Source organism: Limanda limanda, chromosome 2 (genome assembly GCF_963576545.1).
Source record: "Limanda limanda chromosome 2, fLimLim1.1, whole genome shotgun sequence".
In the NCBI taxonomy this organism is placed as follows: domain Eukaryota; kingdom Metazoa; phylum Chordata; class Actinopteri; order Pleuronectiformes; family Pleuronectidae; genus Limanda; species Limanda limanda.
In genome coordinates this window covers 4226081-4245097 of record NC_083637.1, presented here as the reverse complement: position 1 = coordinate 4245097, position 19017 = coordinate 4226081, and the positions used below count along the sequence as shown (strand labels likewise).

Genomic DNA, 19017 nt, shown 5'->3' with positions numbered 1-19017 from the left:
AGAAACTCTCTGGCTGCAGTTTGAAGAAGTGACACCAGAGGAAGCTCCTGAGCTGCAGATTAAAAGACAGTGACTCACTATAGAAGATACAATGATCAGGAACAACTAGAACACAAGGGTGCAGTAAAACCTTATCACTCAAATTCCATCTGCACCAATTTATCAGGAACTCTTCTTTTGTTTGGTTTGTGTTGTAACTTCCTCTTTCTGCAGAAGATCACATTTGTGAGCACACTCTTCCTCTTTCTCCCGCCCTTGTTTCCAGTTACTATGCCATGAAATGACTTCACACACACACACACACACACACACACACACACACACACACACACACACACACACACACACACACACACACACGCACACACAAAAGATATTGGTCCTCACAATAAAAGAAATAGAGAAGGAAAGGAAAGGAAGAGAGAAGGAATATTACCCTCTTATGTCGTAACACAGTCAATGACAAATTTCATGTTGATTGGAATTCTATTTCCTTATCAAGTTAAATAATCTGCTACACATGGCAAAGGAGGAAATAGTAAAGACATTCTGTGGTGTGCATGAGGTCTCACGTGAAGACACAGTTGAGGTGCGGAGGGAAAATGTGTCGCTCCACTTTGTGGCAGTAAATCTGTCGAGCTAATCTGCAGCCTGTGACCCGGGTAATGAGCTCAGCTGCTCAGAGACCCTCTGATCTGAGAGGAGCAGCATCAGCTGAGCTCCTGGGAGATGATTCACTCAGACAAGAGGGGCAGATACATGAGAAACTCAGGAGAGGACACTGAATATACACACATGTCCTTCTTCAGATGTCGTAGGTGGGATCCAACACAGTTTTCCATTTTATAATTAACTCTTTATTTGGTTTTTAAATGACACAAGCCAAAACAGGAAACAGTAAAAACACAAGAGGAACTTAAGCAAGATATGTAAATGTATTTACACACATCAAGGAATTATTTAACAAAGGGGTTTATATAGAAAACATTTGATGGATTACAAATGTCGATTTTTATAGGAAGTCCTCATGTACCTGTAAAGTGTATCTGTTAGTTCTGCTGCTGTGCATTCAATCTGATGTTAGAAGCAGGAAAAGTACATTTCCAAACACAGCAGTTTCATAGAAAGTATAGTTTTTTTGTTGTCATTTACTGGCAAAGAACAAGAAGAAGTGATATGATCACAACTTTTACTGACACAGGATGTGATGTAACAAACCTCCGAGGGGATTTTCATTAACCCAGAGGTAAAAAACGGAACTCGGCTCTTCCTTTCTCTGAAGTTGACTCATAAATGTTTAAACCACATGTAGTTTATGGGCGTGACCAGCTTTACTACTGTTCACAAATGGCAGGAACTGTGTCATAAAAGTTTCCTGTTTTCAGGTCTTCACACAATAAAACACAGCAACACACATTTCCTCTGTCCTGTCCTTTTTCTTTTGTTCTCACCTAAGTTTCCCGAAGAGGAAACAAAAATCAGATCATCTTAAAACCGGTTGAGGGATCACTGAGGGTTCTGGTGCAGGTTGTTTGAGGTTAATGCCCAAAGTGACTCTGATATTAATAACATAGTTTCATTCAATACTGAGTGAGCAACATCTTTAAATAACCTTTGATATTTCATTGCTGAAATTAGTCTTTTAGTTGATTTTACTTAAATTTTCTTTTACTGTATCTATTTCTATTAAATAATCATATTATATTATATTATTATCGTCAAGGACAAAGTCATTTTCCTATTCACCTTGTTTGGTCGATCATTGTTATTAAATATCTTCACCACCAAGTACAAATATATTTACTGTAAACTGTGAAGGTGTTTCCTCAAAACAACGTGTGGATGTGCAGGAAGATTAAAACTTTTAAAACATCCACGTACATGTATGTTAATGTAATGTGTGATTTTTGTTCACTGCTCAATGTTTCTTAATGTCAATGCTATCACAAGAAGTAAACTTTAAAAAAGTAAACACAGTGGAAACTAAGCTCGGAATCAGCGGAGCTTCTGTTTCATAGAAAGGTTGAGTCAACAAACGCTTTAACCATTTGTTCTCAGTCCAGTTTGTTTTGGCTGATCCTTCCTTTCACAGGGATTAAACTAAAAAAGTCCTTGAGGCCTGAGTTCCACGGTTTGACTTTAGATTAGAGAGATTCAATGAAAGTAAGTCCAAACAATGATTTAAACGTACGCAAATTGTGAACAAAGTATTCACAGCCATCAACCAAACAAATCAAGCAACAATCAAATCACGTGACCAAATGTTAACAATCACTGTTATCACAATTATACATTAATTTAAGAAAAAGATATTAACAAATAACAACAGACCATAACGAATCTAATAATGTTACTAAGTTGTTGATACCTGTTGTTGTCCATGGCTATTAATCTATTTATCCTTATTTATTCACATGAATAGGTGGGACAAAGTTGTCTGAATGTGAAAAATTAAATATTCCTAGACTACATTCATGGTTCCTACACCATTCATATATAAGACACAGCCTTGCACTGGTCGTAAAGTAGGAAGTAGTAGTTCCAACTGTCACGTACATGTGTTGTAGTTTGATATCAGGCAGGAATAGACTTGCAAACGGCCTGAGGTCACAATATCTGAATGTGTCAGATTGCTTGGCTCTCACTGACTTACAGTCGACTAACTTTAGCCTCATGGCCTTACTAGGTTTCAGCAGCTTTGTGAGGCAGATGCCACTAAGTCTTGTGACATAATGTGAAATATAGCTGAGGCCTGTCTCAGCCGCCTGCGCTCCAACACTCCCAGTACCCCAGGGGCTGGGTACGAGTCAGTTTGGGCAATAGTCAGACCAGTTGAACCGGCTCGGCTCCAGGAAACAGACAAAACAGATGTGCATTTTTTCAAAGAGCGTAAAGACACGAGAGGAAAGCTTGAGGCTGGACACTCAGCTGTTGGTTCATTTGGGTTCAGCCATTGTGTAGACGCAGCTAAAAGCCGATGCAGGCGACTGCACCTTCATGGAGGTTGTTTTTGTCCACACAACAAACTACAGCCTTGTTCTTCTCCGGGGAAACAAGGCTCCAGGTTTTCTGTGTGGAGCTCGGGAAACAAAGTTATGTGTATTTTGAAAGAATATAGTTTAAACTTTGGGTGAAATGCTCATTTGTGCGTTAGAGGTATCACAGGTAATTTCACCTTCGGACAGAGCTAGGCTACTTCCCCATGTTCTACTCTTGTCAGCTTAGGTAACTGGTTCATTTTAGCTTCATAATTAGCGTACATATACAAATACTGGAATGATATAAAGCAATGTTCAATACTGAGCCTATTTAATTGACTGTATACAAAGATGGACAGCTCCCTAAAGTGAAGCCAAAGACGCTTGATTGCCCCCTGCTGGCTGGCTGCAGTATAGGTCATAAACCCTTCCTTCTCCATGTTAGCGGGTGGGACATGGGCCAAACTTAAAGCTCAAAATACACATAAAATAATATTTTCTTTGTCATTTAAGCCAGTTCGATGTGTGTCTGCCAAGTTTGGTTTTAATATTTTTTTCATATTGCATAAACGGGGTAAAACATCATGATTGACAGCTGAGACTGACTCGCGATTGGTCGAACAATTCAGTACTTCGATGTCGTGGCTCCACCCCTTATCGCTACTCTGCAGACTCTGGCTCCAAATTACGTCTTCACCACATAGTTTTGCTTCATTTCTGGACAGTGAGAGAAAGTAGAAATCTGTCGTCCATCTTCATAGAAAAACTATGATTTATACCAACAAGAGAAAAGACAAAGAATTCATCAGTTTTATGATCTTTGTGTGAATGTAACACAACACACAACCATCCCAGAGAGAGCCAGGACTGTTAATTCAGTTCTTCATGTATCCCTCTGGCTTCCCTCAGGAGGGACCTTCCCTCTTTTAACTTTCCTTCCTACAAAGCATTCTGTTGTGTCCTGGTTCAGAACAACTCAGTCGTTAAATACCTCCTGACCTGAGACACATGACTGCACACAGACACACACACAGATTCTGTCCCTGCAACTGTCTTTGTTGAATTGTGGGAGGCGACAACAGAGTAACGTGATGAGACAAGAATAAACGTTGGAGCCACCATCCGCTCACATGAGAAATCAAACAAGCACAGATCACTTTCAGCACACAACTCATTTTATTAATCCTCTGCACTAAATCCAACTTCTCTCTTTTGTGGATCCGGGTGTGAGCTGAGTGTTTAAAGTGTCTCCTTCAGAAACCGGATTCCACGTGCACATGAACCTACTCTGGATTCTTAAGGTCACTCGTCTCACGTGGGGATGAATCACATGAGAACCGGTTCTCCCTCTTCCCACACACTGCTCATCACACAGTCACTAATCATATGTCAGATGTCATTATCCATGCAGAAGGAGCACGATACAGCAATTTAAGGTCTGACCACAGATGATATGAAGTTTGAGAGATCCACAAACAGTGGAGGAAAGTTCTGAAATGTTTTTTTATTCCACCAATAAAAGAATCTCATCCCCACAGACTGTAATTAAAGGATTTTCCCTTCTTATAAAACCTGAAATTTTGCACAGCAAATTAAAACAAGTGGTGTAAGATCTGTTGGTCTCATCCGGGATCACAAAGCTGCTCCACCAAAGAGGTTGTGTTTTACTCTGTGTTTGTTTCGCTGGTAATTAGGAAGGACCTCATTCATTTTGGTGCAGATCCTGATCAGGGATTTCTTCTTTAATGTTGCGACATCAAACATTTTTGTTGATTTCTCAAAGAAATATGTGGGAATCGTGACGGGACATATTATATCAAACATAAACATTTTCAATTTTCATTTCATAATTTCTCCTGAGGGCCATTCTAGTTCGGATCATATCACAAAGTCAGTTTAAATACTGATGTCTGAGGATCACAACTCACAGGACAAGAGAAAACAGATCGGTTCACATCTGGAGAAAATAAAAACTGAATACTGAAAACCCCTGGAAAGAAACTTAAAGTAAAGAGAAAGACAGACATGTGATAAGTTGTGTGTTTGTATGCCGTGCACACTATAGACTCACACAGACACACAGAGACTTGCTGAGTCATTTCAATGAAATAACAACATGGTTTCTTTGAGTTATGCAACAACATGGAAAAGTGTTTCTATTCTCCAGACAAGTATCTGAGAAACATGATATAAAAAAAACCGTATCACATGTATGAAATAAAGTATTTTATATTCTTTATTATTTAATGGTTGCTTTATGACTGGGAAACTAAAGCACGTCAGTCAATCTTCACTCTAAATGTCCTTTCACGTGACTAATTTTCTATTTCTAACAATTTAATTATACTTTATTATAAATAATCATTTTAAAGAAATGTGTCCACGCCCTACTCTTCTTTCAACAGCCACACTCAACAGGAATCAGCAGAACTAGTGGAGTCCGAAGCATGTGGACACTTGTATTAATCATGAGGATTAACATGTGCTGAGCTCTCAGGTAACTCAGCTGTGACCTAAATATCCAAGTCACAATAGAGAGTCCCGTGTTATCGCTTCTGCTTCAGGTCGACGGCTCAGTCAGCGCTTCTTATCGGAGCGTTCCCAGGAGGGCAAGGCCTCTCTACTGAGGAATCTGTCAGGGAGGAGTGTGGGTGTGTGTGTGTGTGGGTGTGTGTGGGTTCACTGCCACGACTAAATTTACACAGCTGCTCGACACCAGTCAGCACATTGAGCTCTCACACACGTCCGGGTCCCGGTCAGATACTACGTCCACTTCATTCAGTCCCAAGAGGAAAAACTTTCATCAGAACCAAACCTCATTTTAATGTTGTTTGTGTTAAAACCAGTAAACTACGGATGTGTTTAAAGTTGTGTGTTTTTTGAAGCAGTGACCAAACAGGCAACTGCTCTGAAGTGCAAAATGTCTCACCCACGTTCACACACCTATCCACAGGCACCACAGAGACGTCCATTCATTACTAACAGCCCAACCAGAACATGACCTCTGACCTTAACCAGGAGCAATTCATAACTTACCCAAACCTTAAGTAAACTATCACATCTTAATGTCTAACTCTGACCGAAACCTAATTCTTAACCCTGAACGTTAAGGGACCGGCCCACAATTCCACAAGATGTCCTCACTCCTGAAGATAAACCCAAACACAGATATCTTCACACAGACACACACACACTCAAACTGAGACATCTGTGCTCCACCCCCCCTATCGCCCGCCTGTGAAACCCTCCCTGTGAGACCCTGGTGAGTGTTTTCTGTTTTCACGATTACAAGGAAGGACCTTCTCGTAAAACACTGGCCCAGCTGTTACTCGCTCCGTCCCCCCCACCCCCCCCCCCCACCCCCGGCTCTCTCGCCTCCTGACTGAAAGCTCCAGGTAGAGACGGAGGTTTCAGTCGACTGGTCTGAACTTGTCTTTCAGGTTCAACCTCAGGAATTTATTTGCACATGCAAACTGCCAGGAACTGTATTTTTAAACCTGCTGGGTTTTGCATATTGCAAATAAAAAGTCCACAGAGACGGGAAAAATGAAAAAAGTCGAGAATAGAGAGAAGACGATCTTATAATATATCAAACGGACAAGGAAATTCTATCTTTTATCATATAAACACATGGTGACAACGTTTGTACTTTGAACTGTTGTTTAAACTTATTGTATCAATATTTTGCCTTTCGAGAATTATGTTGAATTAAATCGAACATATAAACATTTGATATCTTTTGTACAAAATGCCTTGCGTATATTAACTTGAGATTGTTCTTTAGATCTGTTTTAGTAACAGAGAAATTCCATTTTCGTTTGATAATGAGTTTTATGTCAGTTAAGGAGGAACCGAACCAACTCGACAGATGGAACTCTGGCAGATCAGAGGTTTTATTCTTTAACTGATCCTCAAGCGTTCACACCCTCCTCCGGCCACCGGCTTATCAGGGGTGTTATTTTTCTATGACTTAGCAAAGTGAGTTTAAAGATGAGAGCTCTGTGACTCACATGTAAATCCTACAACTAGGAGAAGTAGAATACTGGTGCATTTTTGCTGAGCTCTGTATTACCTCTACAATACCTCATTAATGTTTCATTAGTAAATTCAGGCCCAATTCCACTAGTGTACATTTAATGAAATGTCAACTTAACAGGAAACTATCAGATGAAAAACCTGTTTCAACTTTATCAGAAATTAAAGGCCTGCTCACAAAGTTGTTACAGATATGAACTTTTTGTTGATAACTAGACACTTAAGGCTGAATATTGAATGTTTTTGGTTTGTTGATTAAACCTGATTAGTTTATGGCAGTTGTCTTTTCCTCTGAGTCACATTAGAAAAACACTTGAGAATTCCATGCTGAATTTTAGCAAAACTGTTTTTAGACACTTAAAATCAGCTAAATGAAATTCCACTTCTTGAATTTAGATACAGACATTAAAAGTCGAGGAAAGTCGCCTTTTCAGGCACGAGAAGATTGAAAAAGCACATCACACAGGTCACTTGCGTACGGAGATATTTAATAGAAAAAAAAAATAAGCAAAGCATTTTACAAAACCAAACACCTGCAATAACAGACTGAGCTACTTGAGATCTGATCAGGTTTTATCCAGCTTTAAATAACAGAAGCCACGATGAGCGAGCGGAAGATAAACCTATGTACACAAAGAAAAAAAAATAAGAAACACGTCGATAGTTTGACATCAGGAGTTTGGCTCGAGGACCCTTTCTGGACTTGAAGCTGTTAAGAAGAAGGTCAGTAAACAGGGCGGGTGGGTTTCAAAAAAGGAGTGGGTAACATGGAGTCACTTTATTGAAGGTAAGAATTTGGAGTTCTGGCAACTGGTGCGAGGAGTGTTTAGGAATCTGTCAAGTCTACAACACTAGTGTGAGCTCGGACTCACGCCTTTGAACCAAGTCTACAAAGACAGACACACACACTCAGTCGGGTGGTGGGACAGGAGGACGTGTGGGGATCGAACAGGGGACTGAGAGACGAGCATGTACAGATGCTTCACCAGACGACCCCCCAGCCCCCTGCTCCACTCTCATCTCAACTTCCACAGGCTCTGTACGTCTCATTCAGCCGCAAGTTTCATACTTCCACCCTCACGTGCCGTTTTTCTTTAATCTCTTAAGATAATGATATATTGCCAAGACTGCAATGCTGCTAGTTACAGCATGTGGGCACTGGAGCCTCTTACTTAGCAGCAGAGATGCTCTTGTTGCGGCGCTTGCGAACTTCCTCCATCAGATCCTTGAGATACTGAATCTCACGGCTGATGGACTCCGCCTTCTCCTCCAACTCCTGGTTCCTCTGCTCCAGCTCGTCACACTCGATTGATAACAGGTCAGTCTCCACACGCTTCTTCTGCCGGTAGCGAGTGGCGGCCGTCTTGTTCTGCTCCATCTTCTTCAGTTTCTTCTCAACCACCTTGGGAGCGCCGGACACCGACTTGACCTTGGCGGCCTTGGCCGAGGGGGAGGAGGAGGAGGAGGCGGTGGGCTCTGGTTTGGTGTAGGGCTTCGTCCTGGAGGAACCAGTTGTAGAAGAGAGGGTGGGAGAAGGAGAGGGGAGACGAGGCGGTGAGCCGGCGAGTGAGTCGATTCCAGAGTCGACGTCACAGTCGTTGGACGGCTCGGGGACAGAGACCAGGACCGGCTCCTCTTTGTTGGACACAACCAACAATAAGGGACCAGGGATTGGGAGGGAGATCATAATGGGGGTGGTGGTCCCAATGCTTCCACTTGGGTCCTGGATGATGGCGGCGGTGACAGCTGTGGTCACTTGGTCCAGCACGTCCACTTCACTGAGCTCGAACGTGAAAGCTGGAGAGGCGGGAGGCGGTGAGGGAGCAGGAGAGGGAGGCTCAGTCTTCATCACAACAACCTGAGCCACCTCCATCTTCTCGGCCTCAGCTTCCACAGGAGATGGGAGCTCCAGAGGGAGGGCGGGGATATCGGACAACGACAGACCGAGCTCCAGGCTCTCAGGAGAGGAAGGGACGGCTGAGTCGTAGGAGTCGAGATCCAGATCCATCTGGGAGTCAAGGGAGGCCAGGAGCTCCTCAGGAGAACTGGGAGCATCATCAGGTGAGCAGGCACCGATGAGGGAGTCCAGGTCGAAATCACTCAGGTCGATTTTCTCGGTCATCCATTCCATGCCGGCAAAGGCGTCATCTGTTGACAAAGATGTTTTTCCATTTAATCAAAGAGCAGGAAAATATTTAATTATCTTTATATTTATTCCATGACCTCAAGCTAAAATCTGTTTCTACCAAAACCTGCCTGATGTTTCTAGATGACAACAGTGTTTACCAAGACACACGCCTAACAAACAGGTCTTAAAGGAATGTAGTTCAATTATTTCACCTGTATGAATAGAATCCTTGTCACCTGCTGCTTGTAAACCGACCAAAGAAGATTTTTAATATGTACTTATGGTCTGGAAGCAATTCAGAAGCAGAACCTCTCGTCCTTCACATATCACCAATGATCAGTTGACCGGTCTCTCACCTTTGCCATCGTCTGCTCTGGTGTGGGAGTCGAGCAGGCCGCCGGCACTCAGCCAGGGGAGGGACTCCACTCCGGCCTTGGTTCCCAGGAACGAGGAGGGGGGGGCGGGAGGAGGGGACGGGGGTGGAGAGGACGACAATGTCTGATAGGGAGACAGGGAGGATGCGTAGGAGGAGAAAGAGAGGGGGGGCGAGGCTGGCGCCTTCCCCTCTAGAGAAGAGGAGGGAGAAAGAGCTTCTTCTTCATCCTGGTCCAGAAGGGGCCCCATGTGGTCAGCCGCCAGAAACGAGGGTTCTGTGCACAAGGAAAACTTCCGTTAAGTATCAGACGCTCTACAAAATACGCAATTATTAAAGTTAAAAATCATAACTCTGCTTCAGGTTAATTTAAAAACACAAACCTAAGTACAGGGCCCCCATGTCCTCCAAGGCCAGCTGCGAGAGTGTCATGGCTGCTGCTGGTCAGGGTTAAACGTGAATGGGTGATTAGAAACAAAGAGTGCGAGTCCGGGGGTTCGGTACTGCTGTCGACGGCAGCAAAGCTGAGGGTGGTTCCCGAGAGAGACCTGGGGGGGGGGGGGACAGAGAGACACATGGGACGTTAGGAGGAGAACACAAAAGAAACACACTCAGTGGGGTTTAAAGAGGTTAAAGGTGTGTGGAGGCACTTTGAGCTGAATGGGCACAAACCAGCTTTAGTCTTTATCACAGGCCTTTACGGCTCCTTCTGGATTTGAATTTTTGTATTTCACATATTTTGGACCTAGTCGTCGTTCTAGGCTAAAAACCAAAGGTGACAGGGGTTTTCTGTCTAGTAAAACCCATTTACTGTGTGCACACACTTGCACTATTGTTTTTCCAGTTTTTTGTCAGGCGTATATATATATATATATATATATATATATATATATATATATATATATATATATATATTAGATATGTATATTTTATTTCTATTTAATTTTTTTGTCTGCTTTTAATATTGTGAGCATTGTGACCCAAGCATTTCATTGCAAGCGTTGTGTACATGACAATAAACTCTTGACTCTTGATTATTATTACTATATACTGCTATTATATTGGTATAATTACTATCATATATAAATATATATTATGTTATATTATATACTATATATACTGTATTATTTTTATATACTGTCTAACAATAACCTTACCATCATATCATCAGTACTATTACCATCATCTTGCCACTGCACCTTATCTACCTATTTATCGTTTCTGTTTTTATTCTTTCTACCTCAATATTTTTTATTTTATTCGATTGTATTTTATTGTATTCAAAGATACCGGCTGCTATGACGACTTAATTTCTCTTAGGGGATGAATAAAGTAATCTATCTATCTATCTTATAAATGTGTGTTCTCCTAACTAGGGGCCTAAATACTTTGTGTACATTTCTTTACTTTAAACCAGATTACCACATTACCAGCTGTTTTATAAAACTGTATTTCATGTGTTTATCATGTGAAAGACCAGATGCTTTTACTTTATAAGTTTTAATAAGTACAGGTGCTGTTTAAAGTTATATATAATGATTAATAACATTCAGAGATGTGGGTCAACCCCAGCTGTTACTACTGCAACTCTCCTCATGACGTCAACCCTCCTGCAAAGAATGACACGTCCTCGTACGTGTCCGCTGACGTCACGACAGCGGACAACCGTTCTCTGGAAGCGGGAGGGGTTAATTTGACTAGGAAACGCCCCCGCCCACCACCGGGGGACAACATTGCCTAATTTGGTCATGTTTCGGTCGGAAGCCCCGCCCCCTCCGGGTGAGGACATGCGCCATTTTCACAACAGAGCGCGCGCCATTTTGGCCGCGCCACGTTGTCAAAGAGTTCACCAAACACAGAGGAAGAGGAGGAAGAGGAGGTGGAGGAGGTGAAGAGAGAGAAGAGGAGGTGAAGGAGGAAGAGGAGGAAGAGGTGGAAGAGGAGATGGAAGAGGAGGAAGAGTAGGAACAGGAGGAAGAGTAGAAACAGGAGGAAGAGTAGAAACAGGAGGAAGAGTAGAAACAGGAGGAAGAGAGAGAAGATGAGAAAGAGGAGGTGGAGGAGGAAGAAGAGGAGGTGGAGGAGGAAGAAGAGTTAGAGGAGGAAGAGAAGGAAGAGGAGGTGGAGGGTTAAGAGGAGAGGGAACAGGAGGAACAGGAGGTGGAGGAGGAAGAAGAGGAGCAGGAGAAAGAGAGAGAAGAGGAGGTGGAGGAAGAGGAGGAGGAACAGGAGGAAGAGTAGAAACAGGAGGAAGAGTAGAAACAAGAGGAAGAAGAGGAGGTGGAGGAAGAGGAGGAGCGGGTCTATCCTCAGATGACACTGAAACCAGACACCGACACAAAGCTCCACATTTCCCCCCCCCCCCCAATCAGCTGTTGGTTCTCCGGGTGGAACTGCCAGGAAGTCGCCCCCCTCCCCTCCCATGAGTCCGTCCGGCTCCCAACACACCGGACCACTTCCTCCAGCTCTTCCCGGAACATTTAACACTTTAAAACAGTTAAAAAGTACTTACGCCATTTTGCCAGAACCAGCCGATGCAATTCGCCGCTGCACTGCCGGGTTGATGCCGCTGCACAAGTAGCCGCTGCCCGCCGTCAATGAGCCATAGCAGCGAGGGGTGAGAGAGTCCGTGGAGAGGAGAGGGAGAGCCGGGAGAGCAGGAGTCAGGCACCGGGGAGGGGGAGGAGGAGCAGGAGGAGGAGGTGCAGGTCAGGACATAAACAATCAGAGAAGACGAGCAGGAACCTGTCAACGGGAGGAGGAGGTCACCCGGGACTATATAGAGCGACGCACCGCTAGCAGTGCTCCTCCGCCAAGCTGCGATCACTCCGCAGGATTCTGGGCTGTGATTGGCTGGAGTCGGACTTGAGAATATAGTTCCTCTATGTACACGTCGAATATAGGTCACGGAAAAAAATGTAAACATAAAGCTGATGATGCGGTTTTATACCACAGACGAAATTATTAAATATCAAACTATCGTATGTGTAAAGAGAAGAACTTTAATCTTGGAATTGTGTTAAACTCAAAACACACGTTTTGAGTTTGAGTAGCTGTTTTAAACTTGTTGACGAGTTGAAGTTTTAGATACATCATCTTTCATTCAGTCCATATTAAACTATATTTAATATGTGTATAATATTTCTCAATAAACAGTGAAAACAACAGAAGCCTGGGAATATACATTTCAAACTTTAAACATTTGATTAAACTCTCTGTATTCTCATTTTAAGATGTTTAAACAGAGTGGAAGTTTCAGACACATCATTTTTCATTCGGCCTTTGTGTGTTTTTAGAACGATTTGATTTATAATTTTTTCGTATTTAACAATATTTAATTTATATATTTTAGTTGTGTAAATATACAGTGAAAACAGAAACCTGGGAATATACCTCTTAAACTTACATTTTATTAAACTCTCAGTTTTCACATTTTGGACGTTTTGGTTTCTTCATCCTTCACTTAGTCCAAATTGATTTAAGTAATTAGTACATAATTTGTTTATTACATTACATGTTGTTGTAATAAATTCATCCATTGCATGAAGTTACTTATGAACAAACTTCAGTAGGAACATATATTCATATCTGTGTATTCTACCATCACATATGTCGACAGGCTGTTTCCTTTCTGTGGTCGGTCCCTTCACTATAAGTTGTTTTTCTGTATTAGTTGTGGGTGTGTCATCACATCAGCAGCAGTCCGCCTCTTGCTCAGACTCAATAAAAAGCTCTCCTGTGAATTTTCACTGCAGCTGCTGGACAAACCGAATGAACCCTGGAGTTCACACAGCTCAGTGCTGGGTCGCCCCCTAGTGGGAAGAATCACTTAAGCATCTTATAGGAATATCTGAGCATCATGTGGTTTAACACAGAACAGCAAATACTGAAACAAGAGTTGCTCAGTTCAGAGGGTTTACTGTATGGAATCAAAGTTACCTACAAGGATGCAACCTATAAAAAGGGGGGTTATAAAGTTTAGAGAATGTTTTAAAGTCCTTGATTTGCATGAGCTCTTCCAGCCCTTTTTATAAAAACCTTGTTGCAAGTAAACTTATTTCGACTACAGCCTGAACGAAAGAGAAAGCTTTAGATGTGTGTTCCAACAGAATCAAATAATTCAGGACTGGAGGTGAAATCATAACAATACACATGGAGAACAATCAGAATATCTATCTCTTGAATTATGGAGAAGTCGTTGAACTAATTCGGTTAACGTCTAATGTATCCGTCTATTTCTACATAAATCTACTTTTTCATTCTAGACACGTGAAAATAAAGGTGACGAAATGAGTTGATGAATGACCCGTATGAGATATTTCATTATGTTTATTAGGCATAAACTCTTGAAAAATGGTCACATTAGATCCTTATGACTAGACAACGTCTATAACCAGAGCCTGTCCAAAAGTATCTAGTAGCCAGTATGCACTGATTTGAAAACTGCATTCTATAGAATAAATAATGCAGAAATGATGTGTATTTATGTTTACAGTTTATTTTCTTAATTCCCGTTCAATTTATATTGTATTTGTCGTTTTGTTACTCAAGTTTATGGTTAAACTATAAAATATCAAGGCACAATTACATTTCTTTTTCCTCATGTTGTATGAATAACAGCCCATTATATTCCATGCTGGTAAATCAAATGTTCCCCGTGTGTGAAGTCCAAACACCAGCAGCGAATACAAGCGTTTCTCCTCCTGGTTTCCTTCTTTCTTTATGAGACGTGAAGTCGATCCAACTTCCAGATCATAGCCCGGTCCAGGGAATCTACTCTGATCCACAAAATGCAGCCCAGACGTCTCTCCTCATGCTGCAGTGTCTTTGTGTTTGTTTCATTTCTTCTGCTCGACAGTCCTGCCAAAGTATTCCTTCTGGAACTGCTGGAACTCCTTCTCTGTGAACACCGACTCCACCGCCTTGGGCTCCTTGGCCGGTGGCTCCGGGTGATCCCTGGACTGTCTCCCTGTGTTGTGATTCTGGATCTAAGTGGGAAGAGGAACAGTTGTTAACCTCATTTGATTGGACAAGTGAAAAGAAGCAGACACAGATATAAGGGAAAAATAACCATACATTTATGATGGTGTTCCAAACAAGCCTTTGTGAAGTCTCTCTTACATTTGTACTTAGAAGCAAAGTAATGTAGTTGTCTACTAAGTTATGAAAATGATTAATCAGTTAATAATTGCCACTGTTATTATCCATTACACCATTACACCTCTAGGTATTGCTATTATTACAGGTCAACCACTCTGACACAATACAACAGTGTGTGCTGCTGTTCCTGGTCTAACTCTCTGTTTTCTCTCAAACCCATCCCCATTTTCTCCTCTCTCCCTCCATTTCCTTTCCTGGGTTCAGATCTGCTGGCGCTTTCAAACTGTTAAAAGCTTGTTTGCTGAAGGTGGAAACTGCAGGATTTCCCTCCACGGTATAGCAACATCCCAACCTTACTTTGTAAAGTGCCTAATGTATTATATCCTTTTACACAACATATATAATATGAATCTAGACTGAATGTTGATGCCAGTGGAGCAGGACCGAGGCCGTTCTTACCTTCGACGTGTCTTTATCTGTGGTTTTGCAGACGGTTCCCAAAAAGTACTTGAGGTTTGCCTCCATGTGGCTCTTCCCTTGCTTCTTCCTGAACTCCTCTGTAACAGACAATGCAGGAGACGAGGCAAACATTACTACAAAGATGGCACATTCACTATGAATAGTGTGATTTAACTGAAACTTTTCTACACATTAAAGATACTGAAAAAGGTGCTAGTGCAGGACTACGATCAGACGCACCCACTGCAGACTTGATCCTCTTGTTTTTCACCGTGGCTTTGCTCTTGCCGTGGCCCTGGCGCCCCTGCAGCAGCTTGACCTGCTTGGTGACCCCCTGCCGCTTGGTGCTGACCAGGTCCATCACGGTGGCTGAGCTGGGGGTCTGCTGCTGCTTCCTCTTCTTCTTCTTCCCTTTATTGACGTCTAGCAACAGGACAGAGAGAGAGAGAGAGAGAGAGGGAGAGAGAGAGAGAGAGAAGTTAAACAAGGTCAAATAGTCCTGCAAAAACACTGTGTTTGACTCTAAAATGCAACAACTACTGAGGACCGAGCAATCTGAGGACTACTGAGATATATATCTCATAGAGCTTTTTATATAGAATATTTTTAACTGTGATAAACTGTGTGCAATCTGTTCTTTATTCCTTCGTTAAATCTATGCACCGTATATCATTGTATTTTGTACAGAACATGGCAATCTCAAAGATCTCTGTTCTGTTCTTTACAGGGTTCATACACATTTTGACCAATGGATTTCCATGACTTTTCAATAACTTTAAACCAAATTTCCATGACCAAACATTTTGTGAAATCTCAGCGTATACATGAAAGTGACAATTTAGTATTTAAGCTAACAATGAGAATCTCTGGCATAGTGCATTATCCAGCAAAGTTTCCCAACCGAACTTTTCAATCAGTATGAGAGCACATGCCTGCTTATATTTTGAGCCTATTTCTTTTAAAAGCATTTGAATTATTTAAAACTCAGCGTAACTGAACGACATGAAAATGTGAATACAACAAATTTCCATGACTTCTTCAAAACTTTTAGGATTTAATTTTTTTCAAGCTCTTTTCCAGGCCAGGAAATAAAACATTTAACAATTCCATGACTTTTCCAGGTTTTTCATGACCGTAGGAAATTAAGTTTTGATATTAATTTCAAATTTAAACTTCAAAATGTGTGAATGACAGTTTCCTGAGCATTAAACACTTGATAAATTGTTCCTTTGGATGAAAGTCAATGCAACTCAAGATAAATGTAGCTACATTATCATCAGCAGCATGAATGAGAGCAACCATAGATATATATAAAGACTAGATGTCTCGTTCGACGGAGCCGGACGTCCGCACATGGCGGCCATCTTGCTAGTCAGCTCGCTCACCCATAACATTGTGTTGCAGTGGTGCGTACCTTTTAAATTACCATAACTTGCTCAATTTTCAACCGATTTTTGAACGGTATGGGTTGTTATAAATGTCAGAGATGTAGTTATGACACTGCATAAATTATTCAATTTTTTAGAAAATAACATAATTATTCATAAGTGTGCAGTGTCATATCTACATCTCCGACGTTTATAACAAACTAACCCGTTTAAAAATCGGTTGAAAATTGACCAAGTTATGTTTATTTACCACTACCAACACAATGTTATGGGTGAGCGAGCTGCCTCTAGCAAGATGGCCGCCATGTGCGGACGTCCGGCTCCGTTGGCCGGTAACGCAGACGAGACATCTAGTCTTTATATATATATATCTATGGCAACCTCCCACACGATGCTAATGCTCGTTAGCTTCCGAGCTAACAGGCTGCGCTGACCTTTGATGTCGTGGCTGAGCAGCTCCAGTCCTCTCCGCAGCAGAGACGCGGACATCCTGGAGACACGGAGACAACACAACGAGTGCACAACACAAAACACAACACAACGAGTCCACAACACAAGAGACAACGAGGAAACCAGCCGAGCAGCGACACGTGAGTCCGTTAACATCCGCAGAGACACTTCTGTGTGCACCGGTCAAAACCTACCGGGTAGGAAACAGCCGAACCGTCTGTTCCTACCTGATAACAACAACGCTGCTACTGCTACAACTACTACAACTAATAATAATACATAAATAAATAATTAAGAATGATGAAATTATTTATAGAGCACATTTCAACACAAAGTACCAGGTGTTAAATGGTTATTATTGCTGCACTTCATTAGGGCCCGAACACTGACATCAAAGGTGTCAGGTGAGAGGGTATTTTCTATTTACCTCAATGCATTCAAAGTCCTTAAAATAAAACAATTCACACCATAGTCACTAAAAATCATCTAACATTACAGTTTACATCAACATTTTGAATATTACATCGATTTAAAAATAGTTATTTATATTTATTATTATTATTATTCAGGCAAATGAATTGGCTTTTTGAGGGCTTTACCATGCTCAACTTCTTACCAAAATTTGCAGAAAGTTAGAAAGTGGTGAAAATTTACTCATGATTTGCATTTGCACAAATTACTCAAACATACAAAAATAATAGGGGACATTTTGAATGTCTATCTGTCATCAGCAGCAACATTTTTCAAATGATTCAAGTTGTACTCGGCAGCCCTTGTGGAGATGTGCTTGAAATAAATGGTTAGCCAGGAAAGTATAAAAAACAGTTTGCTTCAATATCAGTAAGAATAGTATTTTCACTTTATTCTTCGTCTCTGGTTCGACTCCACGGAGAAACAACAAAAAGATGAACCTGGATTGATCTGTCCAAAAATCCAAGAGGATTCTCCCTACCCTGTCTAGTGCCCCTGAGCAAGGCACCTTACTCCCCCAACATCTGCTCCCCGGGCGCCGTACACGGCTGCCCACTGCTCTGTGTGTCCTGCACCAGATGGGTTAAAAGCAGAGGTTAAATTTCCCTCCTTGCATGAGTGTGCTTGTGCATGTCTGTGCATGTGTTTGGGACAAATAAATGTATCTTAATCTTAATCTTAACAGGATAAACCTGCCTGTATCAATATTAGTGTCCATGGAGTCATTGTCAGTTAACTGAATTCATATGAACACTGAAGACATGAGCATACAACTTGGTTCAAAAGTAGTAGGTCAGTAACTGTTTGTTGTGTACAGCTACGTTTGTCATTTGTCTAGTATATGCACTGACGCTTTTACGCCATAGAAGTTCCCAACTCATACAAAATATATTGAAGTTGAAGGAGAAACAATAAGTTCATTTTAAATGTTCTTATGAATGTTAGTGTATTTAACTAAGAGTCCTTTGATAATGCCTACGATATCCCATCTCTGCCTTTAAACAGTGTGGAATCAATGGCAGCTGCCTCAGAGGCAACAAAGTCAATGTGGCATCAGAGGCACTTGCCTTTGATGCCACACTGACTTTACATAAACTGGCAGTGTTGCAGTTTCTGTTCACACCAGAAGTGCCTCTACGACCTCAGCGGCCATGATTTGAGCTTGACCTTACTGACTGACAGAAGAAACAAGGTGGGTATTTTTATTATTATTATTATTCAGGCAAATGAATTGGCTTTTTGAGGGCTTTACCATGCTCAACTTCTTACCAAAATTTGCAGAAAGTTAGAAAGTGGTGAAAATTTACTTTGATATTTATTTTCAAGCAAAAATGAACAAATATGTCGAATTCCAGCGAGAGGTCAAAGATTGTTTGAGAAACACACAAGCATCAGTCATTCTGTAACAGCTGATCACCTCATTCATACTGTGACGGAGCGAACGGCGTCCGTCACGGCAGTAGTACACTGCCCGTTTACACGTATAATCATGACGAATGTTAAGTGTATGTGTTGATGTTAAGTGTATGTTACCGTGGTTCAGTGTCGCGTCGGTGTGTTTGTGGAAGGCGAGCAGGCCGGGAATACGGACGTAAATAGACGCTCGACTTCCGCGTATAACCGGAAGTGAACCCG

At 41.7% G+C, this 19017-nt stretch overlaps 2 protein-coding genes across 2 annotated transcripts; both read right to left on the bottom strand.

Moving 5' to 3' along the window:
* Positions 1 to 7480: 7480 nt before the first annotated feature.
* Positions 7481 to 12272, bottom strand: atf4a (activating transcription factor 4a). Its single transcript, XM_061083501.1, has 4 exons — positions 12027 to 12272; positions 9898 to 10062; positions 9498 to 9791; positions 7481 to 9161 (listed from the first exon to the last, which is right to left on the bottom strand). The coding sequence occupies exons 2-4, from the start codon at positions 9944 to 9946 to the stop codon at positions 8182 to 8184; spliced, it is 1323 nt and encodes a 440-aa protein (XP_060939484.1). The 5' UTR covers positions 9947 to 10062; positions 12027 to 12272; the 3' UTR covers positions 7481 to 8181.
* Positions 12273 to 13895: 1623 nt separating this feature from the next.
* rps19bp1 (ribosomal protein S19 binding protein 1) lies at positions 13896 to 17073 on the bottom strand. The gene is made up of 4 exons (XM_061092146.1): positions 16896 to 17073; positions 15314 to 15496; positions 15074 to 15171; positions 13896 to 14502 (listed from the first exon to the last, which is right to left on the bottom strand). The coding sequence occupies exons 1-4, from the start codon at positions 17065 to 17067 to the stop codon at positions 14353 to 14355; spliced, it is 603 nt and encodes a 200-aa protein (XP_060948129.1). The 5' UTR covers positions 17068 to 17073; the 3' UTR covers positions 13896 to 14352.
* Between the last annotated feature and the right edge of the window lie 1944 nt (positions 17074 to 19017).

Coding starts and splice junctions, on each gene's coding strand:
- atf4a (XM_061083501.1), bottom strand. CDS start 9,946: ATGACACTCTCGCAGCTGGCCTTGGAGGACATGGGGGCCCTGTACTTA. Junction 9,792..9,897: donor CATGGGGGCCCTGTACTTAG/GTTTGTGTTTTT, acceptor CCTTGTGCACAG/AACCCTCGTTTCTGGCGGCT. Junction 9,162..9,497: donor CAGAGCAGACGATGGCAAAG/GTGAGAGACCGG, acceptor CTTTGTCAACAG/ATGACGCCTTTGCCGGCATG.
- rps19bp1 (XM_061092146.1), bottom strand. CDS start 17,067: ATGTTAACGGACTCACGTGTCGCTGCTCGGCTGGTTTCCTCGTTGTCT. Junction 15,497..16,895: donor GCTCAGCCACGACATCAAAG/GTCAGCGCAGCC, acceptor TCCTGTTGCTAG/ACGTCAATAAAGGGAAGAAG. Junction 15,172..15,313: donor GAGGATCAAGTCTGCAGTGG/GTGCGTCTGATC, acceptor TGTCTGTTACAG/AGGAGTTCAGGAAGAAGCAA.